We start from the raw sequence: 21,176 nt of genomic DNA, 5'->3' as shown, positions 1-21,176 counted from the left end.
TGGCGCGGGTGTCGCACTGATCTTCCCAGAAGTTAATTCCTGCCTCTTTCATTCCTATGCAGGCCTACTCCTCCTTCGAATGCCTTGTCTGCAGGCTCTCTCTCTCCTAGCCATTCCCTTACTGTCGTTACTAACTATCGGACACCTGGTCAGATCTTCTTCCTCTGAGTGGGCGGACCGCTCGTACTCCCTCCTGGCCTCGACCACTCAAATCCTCCTCAGAGATTAACATCCTCCTGGATGCTTCCTGTCCTTCCTCTGGACTCTTTCGCAACCTCTGCAACTCTCTCTCACTCTCTATCCTCCCCTCTGGCCCGACTCACTCTGCAGGGCACACTCGGGATGTTCTGATCTCTTCAGACATTCCCCTTTCTATCCCTCTCACCACTCCTCTCTCCTGGATTGATCACTTTCTCCTTTCCTCCCTTCTCACCCTCTAGCTCTCAGGCAAAGCCAACTCCAGCACAGCCACCTACCTTTTCGGTTATCCGACATATGAAGCGTGTGTCAGCTGAGGCTTTTGCCGCCACTTTCTCACCCTCCCATCCCACTTTGGCTGACTCACATCATGACACAGCCCTTTCCATGCTCCACTCTGCTATATCTGATATTCTTGATGTTCTTGCCCCTGTCATGAGGATCCGCTTGAAGCCCAAAGCCAAGTACAACTCCTGGTACGACTCAGACCTCGTCACCCTTTAACGCAAGTGCAGGGTGGCTGAGAGGACATGGCATGCTGCCGGTGCATCCTATGACAAAATGGCCTGCGTCTGCTCCAAAGGCAATACCGGCTCTCTGTGCACACCAAGAAGAGAGCCCACATCCAAGTCTGCGTCTCTGCTGCATCCAACAACTAGGCCGAACTGTTTAAAATCTGCAAGGAGCTGGCCAATACTGCTGCAGTCTCTACCTCTAATGTCCCATCCGAGGCCCTCTGCACGGACCTGGCTTCTCATTTCATCTCTAAAACTCAGGACATCCTGTCCTCTCTCTCTTCCTCTCCCACTCCTCGCTCTACTCTCTGCTCTTCCTTTGGCCACCCTGTGGCCACCTCTCCTCCCTCCTTCTCTGCCTTTCCCCTGTTCTGCCCTGATGAGGTTTATAGACAAGTCTGATCTATGAAAGTCTCTTCAAAACAGGTTCTCCCCTGTTCCTCCAAAACCATGAAGGGCCACATTGACACCCTTGATCCTGCTCTGGCTGACTTCCGCAACCACTCCTTCTCCACTGGAGTCTTCCCTTCTGCCCTGAAGCACTCTCTTTTGCATCCCCTTCTTAAGGAACCCTCAGCCAACCCCTCCTGCCCAGCTACCCATCACCCAATCTCCATCACTCCTTTCCTGGGCAAACTCCTGGAAAAGCCGGCCATCTCCCAGCTTAATCTTCACACTCAATCTGTTGGTTGTCTCCATGCCCATCAGTCTGGCTTCAGAGCATCCAGAAGCACGGAAACTGCTCTCCTGAACATCAGTGAAGACCTGCTCTCCAACCTCAATTCTAATACTCTGTGATCTCATCTTACTTGATCTCTCTTCTGCCTTTGACAGGGTCAACCATGCCATCCTGCTCAACCATCTCTGTGATAACCTGGGTATCACTGATCAGGCCCTGGCATGGCTAACCTCTTTCCTCTCCGATCAACCCTCCCAGGTCCAACTAGGGTCCTTCCTATCCTCCATCTCTCTACCTGTGGTGTTTCGCAGGAGTCTAACCTCTCTCCCTGGCTGTTCAACCAATACCTGGCACTTCTTGCCCACCGCATTGTCGCTCTCAGCACCAACTTTCAGCGCTATGCAGATGACACTCAGCTTGTTTTCAGGCTCCCTTCTGCCACCTCTTCTCCTCTCATTTCTGTCTGTCTGCTATCCAGTAGTAGTGTGCCGCCAACAATCTCTGCCTTATGCCAGTAAGACAGAGTCTCCTCATCGACACACCTGCTCCCGCCTTTCCCGTCACTCTCTGGCCGACCGGCCTCCCTTGGCCCTCTTCCTGCTCCCACCTGTCCGTCATCTTTGACACCATACTCTCCTTCTCTCCGCACATCTGACGTCTCTAAGAAGTCACACTACCAACTGCACCGCCACAGAGGTATTCTTCCTTTCCTCTCCTTCACACAGAAGCTCACTGTCTCCAGAGCTCTGGTTCTCTCTAGGCTGGACTACTGCAACAGTCTCTTTCTAAATCTGCCTGCTTCTGCTCTCCGCCATATACAACACATCCAGAACAGGACTGCGAGACTTGTCCTTGGCCTCAAGCCCAGGGATCATATCTATCCAGCATTGAAGTCTCTACACTGGCTCCCAGTGGCTGCAAGGATTAAGTTCAAAACCCTCTGCATTGTCCACAAGGCCTTCTGGGGCCTGTGGCCTCAATGCCTTCAAATCACTCTCCATAAATATCTTCCTTCTCAAGCTCTTCGCTCCTCCATCTACCGCAGGGTCAGTCACTTCTACAAGCAACATGTTGGTGGTAGATCTCCTTCAGATGGAGCCTCCCTCTGGAACAGCCTCCCTGAAACTTGAGGAGAACCATCTCCGGTTCCAGAAGCACCTCAAAACCTTCCTCTTTGCTTCTGCTTTCTCTCTTCCTCTCCCTTGCTGAACTCCTGGCTGAAACTGCACTGGTCACCTGCTAACCTCTGATCTCTGGCCCAGGTCCCCTCCCCGCCCGTTGCGCTCCTGCACTGCCCCCCGGCAAGCCTTGGACTTGGGGTCTGTTTTCTGTATCCCTACAGCCCCCCTACCAGCAATTGGACACTCAATGTCTGCACTTACCCTTTGCACTTGACACCATTTAGCCACACTTTTTAAAATTGTTTGACTGTTTGATCCCATGTACTGCACTGCCCCTCTCGTTTCCTTTCGCACTTTTCCTCTCCCACCCTCCCTGCACTTGTGCGATCTCAATGTCACCTGGCCGAGTAAGATCGTTGTCTCTGTCTTCCCTTTGTTCCCACTCCCTTGCCTCATCGTGCCTTGAAACACTTGTGTATAGGCACATTATAAATACCATATCATAACCATAGGACTTAACATCTCAACAAAAGTATGTTATGACTAGATCCTCATCCTCTATCAAACACATCCAAAATCAACATTTGTAAGAAGTTTAAAAAAACAGACATTAAAAAAGATTTCATATTTGATCATACGTTTTCATGTTGGGTATTCTTGTTTTCGTCAGAACCATGGGAATCCAGAAATCTGTATTTCATTAATATGGCGTGTTGTCACAATCAGCGTTGGAACAAACATGATTTCTCAAGCATTCACAGTAGGCAAACCCCTATTCTCCCCCCGCCCCCATCTTTTTCACATGTATTGAAAATCTCATTAACCTATGAAGAATTGGGGGTGTATTCTGTGGGAATGTCGTACTACAAAATAAGCCAATCAAAAGGTTTAACCAATCAAAAAGTGTGTGATAATGACAATGTGGGAAAGTTACCATTATCAAAATAGAAACGCATAGGGAGTAGGAAGAAATCTGGAATGAAAGGCTGCATAGAAGCAGGACACCCATTCCAATGAATGAGAGTTGAATCTGGTATTATCACAAGGATTGAGGCTTATCCATAAGAGAGCCTGCAGCAGATTAACTGTAGCTAGACCTGCTTTCCTGGAAAAGTGATAAAGGGACCCGGAGAGGTCAGCTAACTTGGAATTCTCTGGAATTCAAGGGCCCTGTAAGGTAGGCCCAAAACCATGAATCATAACAAATAATCGAATGAGCCAATAAAGTGCACGAGTTGCAAGTAAAACAAAGTGTATTACACGCACACCCACAGGGAGGAACAATCCAAAAAGCATTCAACGTTACATCATAAAATTGTCCCTTCTGGCTTTGTGCCATAAATAATTATTCTAAAGGGAAAACAAAAACTCCTAAACGTAATTAGCCCCCTAGAATCATTGCCCCATTAGTGGGAGCTCATTCCATTAGAATATCTTAACATTTTATTGTGAAATGCAACAATACTTTCTCACTATATTTAAAGCCAAGGGAAATATGTCTTCTGGTAGAAAACAGCATTTTGTGGTGAAACTCATTTAAATCCATTTACATATATGTCATTTTCCTTGCAGTTTTCTCCAATACCAACACCCATTTTGAAATTGGAGAAAATAAAAGGTTTAATCTGCTATTTATCAAGTAGCCGATACGTGGCAAGGTCATCATTGTAGCACATTGTATTGCTGAGATCTTATTTTGTATTACTGAAGATTAAGAAATATATTTGTTGATAATATGGAGTAACTGTGTATACTGATTTTAGTGAAAAACAGACTGGATTTTCTTTTGTAGACAAGCTGCCTTATTGTTTATGTGCCTATATCATCTTGTGGCGCCTTCCTCTGCATGAAGGGGACCATCTTTATTTTAATTTTATTTAAATACATTTGAATGTTAACTAAAACCCTAATCATATTCTGTGGTCAGAATTTTTATGAAGCGGCGTGGGGTGATTCACAGTGGTGATGCCAAGGTACATTTAGGCGTTTGGGAGTGGACAATAACAGGGGCCCTCAACTGCCATTCCCCCCCCTCTGGGGGAGGACCATCTCTCTTCCACACACTCCAGGCCGGTAGGGATCCCTATCCATTCTTGACTAGGTCAGAATTCTGACCATGCCACACTATGCAGTTGCTTTGCTCCCAGCTGTCCATTGTGAGAGATAATTTACTAATACCAGTTGAGTGAATCCCATATAGTGGGATACTATATGTAAATCTCCAACAATCTGTGGAGTTAATGACCTGCATATCATTTATATTAGTCTGACACACAAGCTTGTAATCATTGGATGTAGATAAAAGGGGTATCACTGGTCTGGTTAATAGTAATGACTACTGTGTTCCGTCTTCTAACCATCTATCCCTCAGGTTTTCTTTTTTCCCTGCTTCATGTTCCTTCCCCAGTCTCTGACTGGTTTCCCCAATAGCCATTTTACTAGTTGGGAGGTCTGTTAAGGGTGGGGCAAGGGAGAAGTCAGATTGGGAGCCTGTTTCAAACATTATACTTGTTCCAGCCAAAGGCTTTACACTTGGCTGGTCTTTCAAGAATAATTTGACTGTGGGACACTAGTGTTAGTTGAGTTGAACAAATGGGACTAGCACTCCAGATGGCAGACATTTTTAAACCAAACACACAACTGCAAAGGTGGTGCCTCAGTGATAGGGAGCATTCTTGTGACCAGATTCTTGCAGTGCCGTCATCCCTCCCTCTCATTCTACAGTCCTCGTCACTCTTTTTCACTCCTGTCAATCGTCTCTCATATCTGCTTTCACTCTCCCTATCTCTTCAGTCTCAATTTGCTCTATTACAGCCTCCTTTTTTCCAGAGCCTTCTTACAATATTTCTGCCACAAACAGAACTGTATATAGCCATGGATATTATGCAGGTTATATATGCAACAATGAAAACAACATTTGTTTTGTAAACACTCGTCTGTTTGTGTCAGGAAAAATATTTTTAAAAAATCCTACTGTTTTTCCAGCAAAAAAAGAATGTACACTAAAACCAAGAAGTCCTAAACAGAACTGACAGAGATTGTAGGATTGAACACCTTGAACATAATGCAAGAAAAGGCCACATTGATCCTGGTGTTCCCGACCCAATTGGAGGATGGTGACAAAGCATTTAGAGAGGATTTCTTTTTTCAAAGAGAAACTTTATTGGGATCAGTACGCCGCATATCAGAAGTGCAGAGTGAATTTGACCAGCAAGGAAGACGATGGAATCTGGCCATTGAAAGAATGTAGGGACAGTGGGTCATAATCATGAACAAGGAGATCAAGGGCAAATTTATTATGCTCTTCACAGTATCAATAGAGCATCATGTCAGATGCCATGATTTGTTAGAGGTCAGGAGGGAATGGATTACGTCTGGAATCATGGAGCAAGTACCACTTCCAGCCAAACTCAAAATGGACAACACAGAGAAGTCAAACGTTTTTGTGGGTGTCTGTGTTGCCAAATAATTCCTGGATTGCCTGGGGTAGGGAGGAATCGAATGCTGACATGGCTAAATCTCGGCAGGTTTCCCTGGATACAGACCGGGGGGGAGGGAGGGCAGGGGTTGGATGAGGTAGGAAGAGTATGTGCCCAATACTCCTGGAGATAGGGATGGGACGCGATTGATATGCCACGTTTTTATAGGTATTCTTTCTAAAGTTCATTTTCACCCTTGCTATTTGTTGCCTTCTCCTTGAAAGGGAGGCATGGTACCAACAGACACAAGTGACCACAGTTCACAGGAGTTTATTGAACTTCAAAAAGGGTTTGAAAAATGCCTATCCAATCCTAAATCTAAAGATCAGAGCAAGCTACGACCATCAAATAACGCAGTCCTAGGGGTGGCTTGTCAAAATGAAAGTGCCTATATTAATAAATAAATTGCCAATCCTTACCTCTAAATACAAATAGTGTGGGAAACAATGTTATATAACAGAAAGAAGTGTTCAAGAAATGATATGTCAGGATGTTCAGGCCGTTGGCCTCCCTTCCCGACGTTTTCAGCAAGGAGCAAGGTGGCACATTCGAGTTTAGCAGTCTCTGGCACAAGGGTGCAGTTCAAACATTTAGCATCAAGACCTTCTATGCCAATGTCTCTTTGCCTTTCAAAGTTTCTTCTTGCAGAGGGCCTGATGCAACAAACAAACAACAAGTTCCTTTCCTCTCGGCATCTCACACATACTCAATTTCTCAGGTGATTCACTATTCACCCTGGATTCCCCTCAGCCGGGTTCAGATCTGTTTTAACACAATGTTCAATTGGTCTCCCTCCACCGGGCCCGGACCGATTTAATTCACACAAACTTGCTTTCATCCAAAAGCTTTCAATTGATCTCCCGCATTCAGCCTTGGACCAACTTTCTCTATTTCGTCATCAACTTATTCAATTGATCTCCCTCATTCAGGCTTGCGCCAACTTATTTTGTCATCAACTTGTTTGGCAAATCAACATTGAAGATTTCCGATTGCACAGGATTTTGCATGACCCATCGCAGGACTACTTCGATGTCCAGTTCTTTGCCTCTCTTTCACCTTTCTCAATTCTCAGTTGGATATCTTACAGAGACCTTTGAATGAGCACGCAAGCGGTGCCGGACCACTATGTCAATGATATTGTATCTTGATTTCAAAGTTTAATCACTCATTTGTTCAATTTTCACTTGGGTTGCTTATCACATGCATGTCATACACTGCTCGCTTCAGCGTTCACCATACAATGTTGCTGCTTGCACCTTTGGCTTCAACACAGACTGGTCTTGTACCAGTCTGCCCAACTCACTGGCTGTGTTGATTTCACTGGCACTGCTTTGTTGTAGGAACCAAGGACAGTACCACAGCAGCGATTCTCCCTGCCTTGATTATCAACGCGGGAGGGCTCCGGGTACCTCTGACAAAGAATGCAGGATTCCTCAGCCTGGTTTCCTGGTCTTACGCTTACCGGGTCTGGGTACCAGGTCCTCCTGCCCCAAAATAGGGCTATTTGGATCATGTGTTTGCCGAACTTTCTCAACCGCCTGATCATATGAGGAATGACAGGAGGAAAGGCATACAGAAGTGGGCATTACCAGTCCACCACAAATGCGTCTCCTAGAGCTCCTCTTGGGGGAAATTCCCTGAAGCAGGGTTAAACATTTCCTGCAGAAGGTGCGGATCTGGAATCCTCAGAGTGGCTCCCCGGTGGATTGTGCTGAGGTCTCTGGATAAAAGGAAGGTAGTAACCCTGGGCTATGGTTTCCAAGGCCCAAGCATCCAAAATAATGTCTCGCCGTTCTACTAGATGCGGAGACAGGCTGCCCCCCTCACTGGTGAACTGTGACTCAAGGCTTCAGAGAGGTTTTTAGGTGGCTGATGCAGTGGCAGAAGGTAAAGCTGCCCCTGCTTGAGCTGGCTTTGCACCTCTCCCTCGTCCACCACGAGGGAATCCTCTTTGGCCCCTTTCACCAGCCATTCCTCTTGCCCTTTCAACTGAGTAGTAGCAAAAGGAACTACCCCTCCAAGGTTGTCCACTAGGTCAAAAAGGTTGAGGTTGCCTATAGCGACACCTAAAGATTTGGCTGGCGCCTTCGAGGTCTGCAACCTCAGGACTCTCGTCAGCCTTGTTGCCAAAAAGGTGAGACCCTGTCAAAGGGCATGCTGAGAAGTATGGATTGTGTAATAACTTGGAAGCTGATGGACACCCGAGCCAGCAGGTAAGTTATTAAGTAGATTTATTGTAGTTCAAAGCCAGGAACAAAACATTGGCATGTCCTTTCCAAGTCAGCATAACTCCAACTGCCAAGCATAGAACCTCACACACTAACACTCCACTCACACTGACATCACTACATTACATTCCATTCAGCAGTGATGTCATCCACTCAGCTAGGAAGCACATTACAACACTTCTCCCTCCTTTACTTTGTTGGAAACAGGGAATGATCACACCAAAACCATCACCAGACAAAAAACCCCTACATGTACGTGTGGCCAGCACGTAATGCACCAACTAGTAACACCACTGGCGACAAGAAACTGCCCCCAGAGAACACCAAAACCCCGGACACTCCAAGGAAGATCAGGGAAACAGTAAAGTGCTCCACCAAAGGAATAAGAACCCAATAAAACCTACATGGCACCCCTAGGGTACTAACACCGTGCCAACACGTTGGGCAATTTGACACATATGTGTCTACCAAACCCTTATACCAAGTCCTACGCCCAAGTCCTACGCCACTTCCACTCCTCCCTTTATAACAAAACAGAGAGGAACCCAACGCAGTCTACAAAGGGCTCACTCCTTCCATAAACAGAACTGGACAACCTTCGAGAAACAAAAATAAAAAACTACGCACCTCCACCTGTTCCAAGCTGCCCCTTGGAACCTAGGTCCTGCCACGACCCAGCGTCCACAGCAGATAACTACCTAACACTCTTCAACCCTCAGTGCACAAACATCCTCCCGTCCTAGTCTGCCCCCTAGGACACCAGGGCTGCCACCCCCGGGCACACACCACACAGCTCACAGAGCAACAACAAGCACAACAACGAAACAGTTCACCACAGCACCCCTAAGGGTACCACAACACCACAAAACCCTGAACCATAGAGAACCAACCCGCAAGAATGCGGAACACAGCCAGGACCAACCACCTGAACCAGACACGCACCAAACACACACTAACCACCACGGACCCCTGGTCCAGCTTACCGCCACCCGCAGCACACCACTCCATACCTTGGACCCCAGGCCCAGCCTACTGCCACCAGCAGCACACCTACTACAAACCTTGGACCCCAGGTCCAGCCTACTGCCAGCCGCAGCACACCTACTACATACCATGGACCCCAGGTCCAGCCTCCTGCGAACGCAAAACTCAGCACACTTCACTTAATGGACCCCTGGTCCAGCCAAACTGCACCAACGCAGCAAACTCGCCACTCACCATGGACCCCAGGTCCAGCCTCATCACCACTGAGGACACCAGTCCCTACCTATTGCATCACAGCAGAATGCCACAATAACCAACCACTCCCACTCCTGCACACCGCAATGTTCACCTCACGCACCATATGCAAACCCCCAAAAACAGGATGGGTGGCATACACGCAAAACATTGCACACATGTTCAAATACAAAAATGCTGTGTAAAATGCATCATTTCAGTTAATTATTGGTAAAAGATGACTGTAAGTGCATCAAAAATACTCACAGCACACGATAAACAATACTGTTCTCAAAGAAGCAATTCAACCTGCAAGTGCCCCCACCCACGAGTCCGTACCCCAATAATGGAAATCCAACCTGGAAGAAAACATGTTAAGTATTGAACAGTTCCACCTGCAAAGAATCATTAAATGAGAGAAAACAATATGCAATTTAATGCAAAATAATGCAGGAACACACTCAACAACATCTCATTAGCACACAAGATTGCAATTTCTCAATACAACAAAAAGCAATCACCCATACACAACTCTCAGCGCGCGCACTCACTCACTCACTCATTCACTCACACGGGCCCATGCCACATACTACCTATCAACACACACTACCTCAGACACAAAGCTCCTCACTGATTCTCTGGACGCCACTGGTCTTCCATGTCCCTCCCAACAGCAACCGTGGGACCCCCACTCTTCCAGGGTCCCAAAAACGCCGCAAAACACTGGAACATTCTTGACACGAATTCTACTCTGGGCGGAACATAATCCTCGACAGCCTTAGTCCTGGGGAACTTGGACCGAACACAGATGTCCGCCCGCGCCTTCTCCTTATCCATATCACAAGACTGTTCAGCTGTTCTTGACTGCGGTCCGCGGCCGCGTTCCTGTAAGCTACCTGTCCGCTTGTGTGTCTCTGCCAGTGCCCGAACATCAAGTGCTTCGTAACAAAAAAAACGTTCCTTGCGTTCCAGCTGCACACGCTGGGACGCACACCCTCGCGAGAGCAACGTGACCAACTCTGCATGTTCAGCCCCTCCTCTTGAAACGCTTCCGCGTTCCAGCTTGCCACGCCGGAACGCAGGCTCGATAAGAGGCAACGTCATCATTCGGCCTGAGTCGCGGCCACAGCCACACGTCTCCTGCGCCTTGACTCCCTCTAGCCCCGAAGAGTCCATGGCGCCGGGGCACTCCCCTTCCGACGCCCTCCTCCATGGCCGAGCAAACACACCTTTAGCTCCCGGCCGCATGGCTGGTGGGGCCGTCCTCCCAGGGTCTCCGAAGACTGCGGATGTGGCAGAATTGGCGGGGGTACTCCGACCCCCCATCCTCCAGGGCACCAGTCAGACACTCCTGCTGAAACTCGCGGAGCGCAAAAACGGAACTTGAACCGCTGGACAACGGAGCTCACCACTTGACGCACGCAGCCTCTTCTTTCAGCGTGGCACACCGGACAGCGTGCCGCTAGACACCCCTCAGCACCACCCGGTCACTGGGGCAAAGAGGTCCTTGAGACTGGGTCCACAAACCCAGCAATGCACACCGATATGTGTGCCGACCTGCACCCGCACACCGACAAGTGTGCCTAACAGCTGCCCACAACACCTCCCAGCACCACCCGGTCACTGGGCAAGGCAGCTTCTGGAGCAACCTGGTAAAAAACAGCACCCCGACATGAGTGCCGACCAGGCTCCAACTTCAGCACCACCCGGCCTGCTGAAGAAACTTAGACAGCCCACTTAAAACACCTTGGGCTCCAACTTGCTGACAACTTGGCCAATGGACATGGATTCACTGGAGGGCAATGTTTTCCCGTTTCTGAACTGTCCCCTCCTCGACAGGATCCCATCCTCGTCGCCAGTGTAATAACTTGGAAGCTGATGGACACCCGAGCCAGCAGGTAAGTTATTAAGTAGATTTATTGTAGTTCAAAGCCAGGAACAAAACATTGGCATGTCCTTTCCAAGTCAGCATAACTCCAACTGCCAAGCATAGAACCCTCACACACTAACACTCCACTCACACTGACATCACTACATTCCATTCAGCAGTGATGTCATCCACTCAGCTAGGAAGCACATTGTAACAGATTGCACATCTGGTGCAAAACCCGACTTCCTCAACCACACACATCCCAAACTCCAGCTATCCTCGGGAATGGGACATATCCTGGAATTTCTAAGTCTGAGAACCCTTATCCAGGATGCCCGTCAGATCATTTTAGTTAGTAGAAATATCTCTTGTTTAGAAGTTATGCACCTGAAAAGAGCATAATGAAATTCCATTTGAGTATTGATGAACATTAACTTTTAGACAACACATTAGTCAAACAGCAGAGAGATTAGTTTACTGTAGATGTTTTTTTATTTATGATCCATTTTATAGTGTTGTGAGAAAAAAATTGAAACGGTCATCATAGATTTGGGGGTGATCAAACATTCAGCACAAGTATTTGTTAGGATCACCAAAAAATGAATTGCACATATAATATAGGTGGCTATAATTTTAGAAGTAAACACTTACTTCAGGATGACCCTGCAGGTCCATTTCCCCCCCCCCCCCCATGTGCCACGCACTCTCCTCTTTGTTTCAGATGGTGTCCTCTCGTTTTCATAACAATGACACTAAGATGATGTAATAATGCACATGCATGAGATTGTTCTGTGTGGCGGCCAGCTTAGTCAAGGATAACAGTAATCTTTTTGTGCACAAAGTGAATTATATAGATCTGTGTGTCACATTTCAAATTGTATGAAAGACAATACAACAATCTATGATAATGTAATTGTGTCTTTGGTATACTTTCACTCACATGGCAATAAAAACAGTGATGAAAATAGAGTCTACATGTGATCATTGTTTATCATGGCCATTTCGGATAACGATTAAATTGCCTGCTTTGCACACAAAAGTATTACATCTATGCAAATGTGTATACTTAATGTTACAACTATATCTATGACAACTAACATCTTTCCTTTCAGAAGTGTTACACTCTCATAATATTACGCTTAAGGCTGTCCTTACAATCTGATAGTTGCTATGGCCATGTTAGAAGGTTAATTTTAACTATCATAAACACAGCATAACCGCATGCGATTGCTATGGGTAACAATTATCTTAGTTAATGTCGAGTTCTTCTCCATTACCAAGCAACTAATCTATTTTATTAATATTGGATTGTCTGTATTCAGAGGGTGATTGTAATAGTTCAAATTCAACGTTTTCGATGGGTTTATACAATGGTATTTAGACATCACCAACATCAGTCTTTGAGCCAACACCATAGCATTAAAAGCAAACCGTTTCTTTGTCTGCAGTTTCCTAATCTTAGGCAAAGTTTAAAACGCCACAATTTGTGTCCTTGTGCACCCGTTATAGAGAATCAAACCAAAAGATAAGTAATTCTTTTTAATTCAGTCAAAAGTGCTAATCTTTTCCAAGGTAGAGGACTCGACTTCAACTGTGATGGGTTTCACATTTTGTCTTTTCAATGGTTACCATTAATATGTTGGTATTGTGGTTTCAGATATCGGGGACACTCCACATATGCTAATGGTCGATGCTGTTATTTTAATCTTTCAGGAAACAAAAGGATGCAATTTTCAACTCATCTATTAGGTAGCACAGCAGGTGAACCCACCATTTAATATCAAATTTACACTCCAAAATCTGTTCATACAATTCATCAGTTTCAGCCCTTCCGCTTCCCTGGGTGACAGTAGGACATCACCTCAAGATATGGTCCTGAATGTGACAAAAGCCACTAGAAACAATACCTAGCACTGTGGGGACACTGGAGTTCAATAAAATGATTAAAAAGAAAAGGCTTATGGCTGTGTTATTGCACCCACAGTGAAATATCACGAGTACAAAAAGTCTTTCTGAAAAGCTTACCTGAGTGAACAGTCATAGGTTTAAAACTATGTTGACACATGTAACCACTGACAAAAGAGCAGCGCACAACTATGTATTCACGTGAATGGAGTAGTAATTGAAAGATGAGTGAGTGTGAACAGCTGTAAACTCCTCAAACTCAAACATTAAATCATGTAAATGGTATGCCTACTTTGATAGGTTTTCAATGACAAGTAAATGATCAAGGTAAGGAAGTAGATATCCAATCCAGAGCTGAATCCCTGATGCCGAGGGTGTGTGGTCTCTTGGTGAGGATGCAGTGGATGATGGTGTCAAATGCTGCAGAGAGGTGAAGTAGGATTAGGGCGGCGCAACCTTCCGAGTGTCTAAAGGTTGTCCCAGATGGAGGCTAGTCAGGATTCAGTTCCTCATGAAGTCTGAAGCCAAATTGGGCAGAGTCGAGGATCTTCTTTGATTCTGAGAAAATGGTCCTGAATGTGAAGAAAGCCAGTATCAACCATACCTAGCACTCTAGGGACACTGTAGTTCAATACATTGATTAGAAAGACAAGACCCCTGGTTGTGGTATTTCACACACAGTGAAATATCAAAAGTACAATAAGTCTTCCTGAAAAGCTTACTTCCGTGAATAGTCATAGGTTTAAAACTATGTTGACACATGTAACCATTGACAAAAATGACCAATGTACATCACCGTAAAACAGTGTATTCCCTGAATACATTCACATAAATGGTGCAGAGTAAACAGTGAATGTAATTGAGAGAGGAGTGAATGTGGAAACAGCTGTAAACTAGCAACTCCTCAAGCTCATACATTAATGTAAGTGGGATACCTACTTTGTTAGGTTTTATGAAACAATGACAAATAAATGGCTAGTATAAAGGAAGAACGGTTGTGACAGTGGAAAATGGATTTACCAGTTACTGCAACCATTATACAGAGGACAACCTAAAAAGAAGTTCAATTTCAGATATTGGAGTGTCTAAGGAACTGCACGTTCTAAACAGATCTGCAAGAAGAGCATGAACAGCAGACTAGGGAAAATCTTTGCACTTGTCTTTAACAAGAATGAGGCAAACAGCAAGAGGATTGGCAAGGTTTTATCTGCTTTCTTTCTTCTCTACATTTACATACAGAAGGTACTGAAAACAAAATGTCAATCACAAAAGTAAAACAGGAGCAAACATTCCAGACTGATTTAAAGAAAACAAGCAGTTCAACATGTATAAACCTCCTACAGTAACAACAAAATTAAAAATTCAGTTCCATTGGATTTGTTAAAGAATGGGTGCTGCATCCCACAGATTCAGATTAATAGTAATGCATTTCTTTAATTCTACATTCTTCAGTTAAATAAATGAGCCACAGTCCAAATACTGCCAGGAGGTGCTGTTGTCTGCCATTCAGCTACCGAGGTAGGAAGCGCAAGGCTATGCTTATGTGTCCAGTTAAGTTTCTTCCAAAATACAACCACACAATATTTGCATGACATTTAGAGATAACAAGGGAAACAGAAAAGAAAACCTGTAGCTAGGTTATGGTGAAGTATAAAACAAAATAACCATTGAAACCTCATGCCATCTTTAACTGCTGCCTTTCCACATATAAGTGTTTTTTTTATTTCACTGATCCAGTAGACATGGTACGACGTCCATTCAACGACGTGCATTCTTTCGACAGGTTTTGTGCCGATTATTTTTTCTCATACAAAATGGGGGGCTGTTGGGAAAGGTGTATAAGGGATAAGGGGTCGGGGCTCAGGAATAGTGTTAGAGTAATGGGGGGCAGGAGGGGAACCCCGCATCCCAAAAAGAAAATGTGCAATGGTTTTTTTTTAAAACAAAAAAAACATTTGGAAAAAAAAACATTGATAAATGAACCTAGAACAGTAGACATGTAGTCTAACCTAGGTCTACCCGAAAGATACACATCTTCTGAAAGTTTCACTGCAGTAGATTGCTTGGAACTGGCTTCCACACTGTACCTGCGCCATTGAATTGTGTGAAAGCTGCTTTCTAAAAAAAAATGTACCTGCAAATTACCTTTACTATCTGTGATGGCCCACAATCACAGTCAAACGGTGTAAGCGTTCAATGCCATAAACTACCTTCCAATCTAAGCACTGATTTTTCTGAAGTATTTATAGTAAGAGCAATTGGTTGCTGTAAAGCAGATAAAAAATTACTCAAACCAGAATATCACAAGTTGGAAAAGCTAAATAAATGGTGTTGGTAGCATCACCAAGAATAAATTAGCATTGCAGGTGTAAGATATATAAGGCCAATTATGCTTTATTTTAGGAAGCAATGTAGTCTCACATCCCCTTTAATCTTTTATGCTGCGGTTACTGCAACAGAGAAGCGGCTTAAAAGCCATCCACAACCACTGCAAAGCATACAGACAGGAGCAATTTACCTCCTGCCCTTTCACACTTCTACACCAAAACAAAAAACCAAACCAAAATAAAAACTACTTTTAATATTGTAGAATGGACAACATTAACAGTATTAAGAAAATGATCACCATTTGCATCAGGATAAAATGTGGGTTTCTGTAGTAGGGGCACACCAGTACTATACATAACCTGTGTGCACATTTTCTACTGTGCCATTTAGGGACCTTCTATTGAATTGCCGGAAGGGATTCTGGTAGATGGGAAAGGCACTCAACTTCCAAATATCCAAAATAGAGCAACTCTTTGCTTCGACAATCAGAAGAGGGCAGGTTAATTTAACTTTAGACATAGGATTCATGTATATTTTTCTTTCTACTCCCTCTATTTGTTCTTTATTTCATTACATTTGTGGACTTAATGCAAACAATCACATCCAATATGGGAAACCTTGCAATAAATCCAAATAAACTATTGCAAATGACGAGGAGTAACCCGACCACTTAAGATTACTCTCATCCCATTACCTAAGTCTTGTTCACTGTTCAAAATCCATATAAAAGCACACCCCATTCTAAACCAGTATTCAGATAAGGGACAATACTATTTCAGGAACTACTATAATCTATGTGAAATAAAATCCAAAGAGGTTTGGTGCCATTTTAAACAAAAGGGATGTTCCGACATCTCATTTTCACAATTCAGAACACTGAGAAAAGAACCAACTGTAAAAAAGAAAAGAGGTCAAGGTGGGTGTGAACTCCAGGACAATCATTATAGCCACTAAATCAGCAGTATTTGCTCCACTTTAATTGCACCACAAAAACAAGTTACTAGCTTGTGCTAAAATAGGAACATTCTACAAAAATCGGGGAAGTCAAAACCAGGACAGTAAATTCTCCCTTCCTTCACATATTTTTCTAAAACCAAAACGCAATTTGAAGACCAGGTCATACTACATGGACCAGGGACTGGAGTTTGGGACTGCAAACGTTTAGTGGTTTGAGAAAATAGGAGATGCACAGCACACATTACTCCCCAACATTCCTGATATCAGTTATTGCCACTAGTTTGATTATGTAGAGGAACCTAAATGCTAAAGGCTGATCTATATATGCCGCAAAGTGGGACCTCTCTTGTCCAGGTGAAGAACAGATGAATTCCTTCAATAATAATTATGACATTTTTTTAAAAAAAGAAATCACATTGCATCTACACCGAATTCATTTTTTTAAAAATGGCAGGTAAAATAAAATGCCTTTACTGGGTACATCTTTAAGAGGGAATGCCTTTAGGCTGGTTTCATAAGGTATGCACACAACATAAATTGCTATCCCTTCCACAATTACCCTCTCAATCAATAAAGCCTGGGAAATCGTGTACAACTTTTCTAGTTGTAAATAAGAAGGACTTCATTTTGGACACTACATATTGCTCAGTAAGAAGGACAATCAAATGGCTCGAGCAAGTGCATGGAAAGCAGCCACTGAATGCCAGTCAACTATTCCAAATTGGCTTGGTTTGTCAAAGTGAAGACAATACTTTTTGGGTAAGAGTGACTTAGGAGTTCGAGGGAGAGCCTTCCTCGATTTCAGACTAAGAAAAAAGTAAGAGTACTTCTTTAAAAAATAAAACAAAATCAATGTGAACAGCAGATTCTATGAAACATTTCCAAGACACAATACTGGTATTCCTGCCTGCATAACTATGCCCCCTCTTTCAAAATTCCTGCACAACATTTTATTCTACTGGACAAAGATGATAATTTCCCCAACACCAAATTAAGCACGTAATTGTATCCAACAGTAGTATCTACATGGACACCAAACACCATCAACAGTAAATACATGACCCTATAACAACTCCACTATGAAAACCCCAAAATAGACTATACTTTAAATGATTAATATTCTTTGGTTTGCCTTCCCTTAACCTAGCCAATATGAAAGGCACTGTCACACTCAATGGAACAGGTACATGTGCGATCGCCATCGCATCACCTGCAATGTTTCTAAAATGGTCACTGCCTTCAGTGTGAATTCAGTATTCAAGGAATGTGTCCAACTGATTGACGTTCAACAACTGTGAGAGCATGTCCAAACTGTATTTCATGCTCCAGCTCTCTTCATCTTGCACAAGCCAATTTGATGATTATGGGAACCCCAAGAGAAATAGACAGATTTACAGGTGACAAGACAAATCACAGAAGCTGCCAACTTCATACTACCGCACATGCAGTATAATTATTATAGAAGCATATTCAAATAATGCACAAAGGCAATTAATGATGACAAAGATTTCTATCATAGATACGATTAAGGACATTTCTTGCATTGTACCCTTGATGCCCAACTCCATTTAAGGAAACAGAAAGCAGAGAATTATACCAACTAATGTGAGAACCCCACATTTATGTGATATTGGGGCATTAATATAGAACAGTATTGCTACAAAACATTGGTTCTAAAAACCAAAACGTACAAAATAAAAATTCATGCTTATTTAGATTTTCTTTTCCTATTAATATTCTCCTACCAAATTTTTAAAGAATGTTGATTTAAAAAAAAAAAAACAAGAGAACAAGAACGAAATAGGGAGGAACACAAATGGCATGGACCTGGAAAGTTTATAAATATGCAAATTGGAAAAGGCAATGTTGATCAAATACAAGAATTGAAATCACCCCACATTTTTCAAATACGCAAATCATCATTAAATCAGACGAGTGTAGCAGTTTACTGGACAATGCCACATTTCAATAGAGAAATGGGCTCAATACTTGCAAGCTTGAAAAGTAACCAAATGTTTCAGTCAACTAGAGCCCAATAATCCTAGTGTGGTCAGGCATTAGCCATCATCTTTTTCTCCCACTCAAGCGTAAGGCCTTTCGGCATGGTATGTATCTTCAAAACATACAGGTTGGCCTACCCAACCTGCCAATGGAGGCAGACTTACTACGCAAACCAATCAAAGCTGAAGTTACCAAACAACTGGCATCAAGGAAATACTATCTAGGTACTCAAGCTATCATTAATGAAAGCACACCAAAAAGCAGGCGAAACAACAAAAATTAACGTATTAACTGTGATGTAACATTCGGGATAATATGATTAAAACAAAAATGGTCAAACTTGTAGCAGTTTAATGCTACAATTTATGTTGACTCTTACGCCCTTTGATATCATCCACAAATGGGCAGAGAACAAAGTTATTACTGCACTTATTTTTTTTCTAGATTTTGAACACATTCCCCAGCACAAGATTGATGGCATCAAAGAAAATGGTTAGGACTGAAACAACGACCATAAAATAACTCCAGAAATAAAACAAATCAACTTACATAAAATCCTACAGAATGCAATCAAAAAGTTTTTCCCCCCACTGCTAAAAGTGTGTTCAATCCTTCCGACATTACATCACTTGCTTGAAACTGATTGCACAAATTAAAGTGATAATACAAAGTAGGGCCATGAGTGAACACCTGTTAATGTAAAGGGACCGGTGTCTGATGTGTAGGACCCAAATCTCAATAAACGTATGGGTGGGGTTTGGGGGCGCTATGGTGAACATTGATAACTGGGGGGTAGTACTGAGAAAGATCAGCACATAAGGGAGCTTCAAGAGTCACACCAGTGACAGTATTCAAAGAAATCCTTAACAGAGGGAAAACCTCGAGTTAAGAAAACGAGGAAGTTGTTCCTGAACATGAGAACTTGGTAAAGAGTCACTCCAAACATTTTACCAAACCTACATAAAGGTAACTTGCATTCCTCTGCTATTCTTTGGTGTTAGTTCCCCCTACACCAACTCCCCCAACCCCTATTTTCTATCCAACCCATTCAAAAGCTTTGACTTTTGCCTTTCACTTGCAATGCACATACAGCACACATTTTGAACAGCACTTCTACAGTCTCCGTTTTTAAGTGAAGTATTATTTAGAGTAGATTTCTTTTGAAAACTAACTCCTGCATTTGGAAGGACCAGGGCAAGGTTTTTAAGGGAATATATGCTGTCAAATTGATCTTTGGGTTGATGGAGTAACTATGTTCAGCAGCAAACCTCAATCTAAAAGGTCCTTCGCAGAAATGAAGTTTCAGCTCAGATTTATTTTCCTGGTCTATGGAACAACGAGCAATCTGTTCAGAGGACAGAACACACACACACTACCTTTAATCTGCTATTAGGACACAGCAGAATTGTGGGGTGGACAGGCAGGTTTCAGAATAGAAACGGTTGAATATGAATGAAAGTTCCACGACAATCAAACTCATGCTGTTCAAACTTTGTAGGGACAAGGGAAACACACAGAACATCTGGCAGTGTCCTTGGGGGCCTTGTAGCAAGACAACCAATTAAATGAACACATCATTAGTTTGAATTCAGCAGATAGAAAAAGAGAGAAGAATAATGTTAAGACCACGTGGCTGTAGCAGCTCCACGTGGCTTCAAAAGAAAATGTAACAGTTTACAGTACCCCATTTTGCCATTTCCGCTTCTTGTTTTGTTTTCAAAGGCAACAATGGGTCACAAGCATGGAAAACAGCTCTTTTAGATTAAAATTAAATGTGCATTTGCTTTCCTTCACAAGCGGTCTCCCCACTTTCTCCCATTTGGAGGATTCCGTGCACCCCAAATAATGCTGCAAACTGGCTAATAGCTGAAGGGGCAGCATCTAGTCCCACCTTCCATTTCGCTACACGTTAATCGCAGGATGACAGAACTGCATGGATTGATTCAGACTGCACTTGTGGGAGAAACAGTTACTCCCTAGCAAACTACAAGCCTGTACTTCTTCATGAAAGCGGAAGGGCATGTGAATGGGGAGATTGAGCAAGACCACCTAGTACATACCAGCAGAACTGTGTAAAAACGCAGAGAATGTCAGACTGCTTCTGCTGCTGCGCGCACACACACACATGCAAATCGTATGGTAAAGGTTAATGCTGCCTCCCCACATTCAGCGCAGGAGGCCTGACGAGGTAACTATGGTTCAGTGGTGCTTTATGAATAGAATGTCTGGGCACTCAAACATTACCTACTTTTGGATCTGGAATATAAAGAGCCTCAAGTTGATATTCTTGGCTGCCAGTAGTTTGTTACATTCTACGGAGTCTGTGATAGGCAGCGGCACATAGTCTGTTTCATTGTTTTCGTTAGTAAACACAAAGTGATAGATGACAGGGTGAATTTTCACATCGTCATAGGGCCCCTTGAGCAACAGGAAAGAGCACTCCATCTGTGAATTAATCTTGCTCTTTAGGATGAGTTGGAAAGATAGGGTGCGCTTGCAGGACAGGTTGGGGTTGCGCTCCGAGTCATTGACTCTGGCCTTCAGCACCCAGGTTTGGTTCAGCACAGTGAAACGGGGTGTTTCGTAGTACAGCCGTGTGATGAAGTCATCTGTTCGGTATGGACGAAACTGAACTTCTACAAGACAACACAGGAGGGCAGAAAGACAGAAAAGGAAA

At 43.7% G+C, this 21,176-nt stretch overlaps 1 protein-coding gene across 3 annotated transcripts in view; it reads right to left on the bottom strand.

Moving 5' to 3' along the window:
• Positions 1-14,398: 14,398 nt before the first annotated feature.
• Positions 14,399-21,176, bottom strand: part of ZFTRAF1 (zinc finger TRAF-type containing 1) — a 139,189-nt gene continuing 132,411 nt past the window's right edge. For 2 of the 3 annotated variants that reach the window (XM_069621800.1, XM_069621798.1), the window contains exon 4: positions 14,399-21,135. In XM_069621800.1, coding sequence (XP_069477901.1) covers positions 20,744-21,135 — 392 coding nt within the window. In that variant the 3' untranslated portion in view covers positions 14,399-20,743. The remainder of the gene's footprint in view (positions 21,136-21,176) is intronic. The other variant, XM_069621799.1, reaches the window with a different exon arrangement.

Source organism: Ambystoma mexicanum, chromosome 5q (genome assembly GCF_040938575.1).
Source record: "Ambystoma mexicanum isolate Mex_15411 chromosome 5q, UKY_AmexF1_1, whole genome shotgun sequence".
Classification (NCBI taxonomy): Eukaryota; Metazoa; Chordata; class Amphibia; order Caudata; family Ambystomatidae; genus Ambystoma; species Ambystoma mexicanum.
Note: the sequence above shows the minus strand (reverse complement) of the source record. Positions and strands in the feature narration are given on the sequence as shown.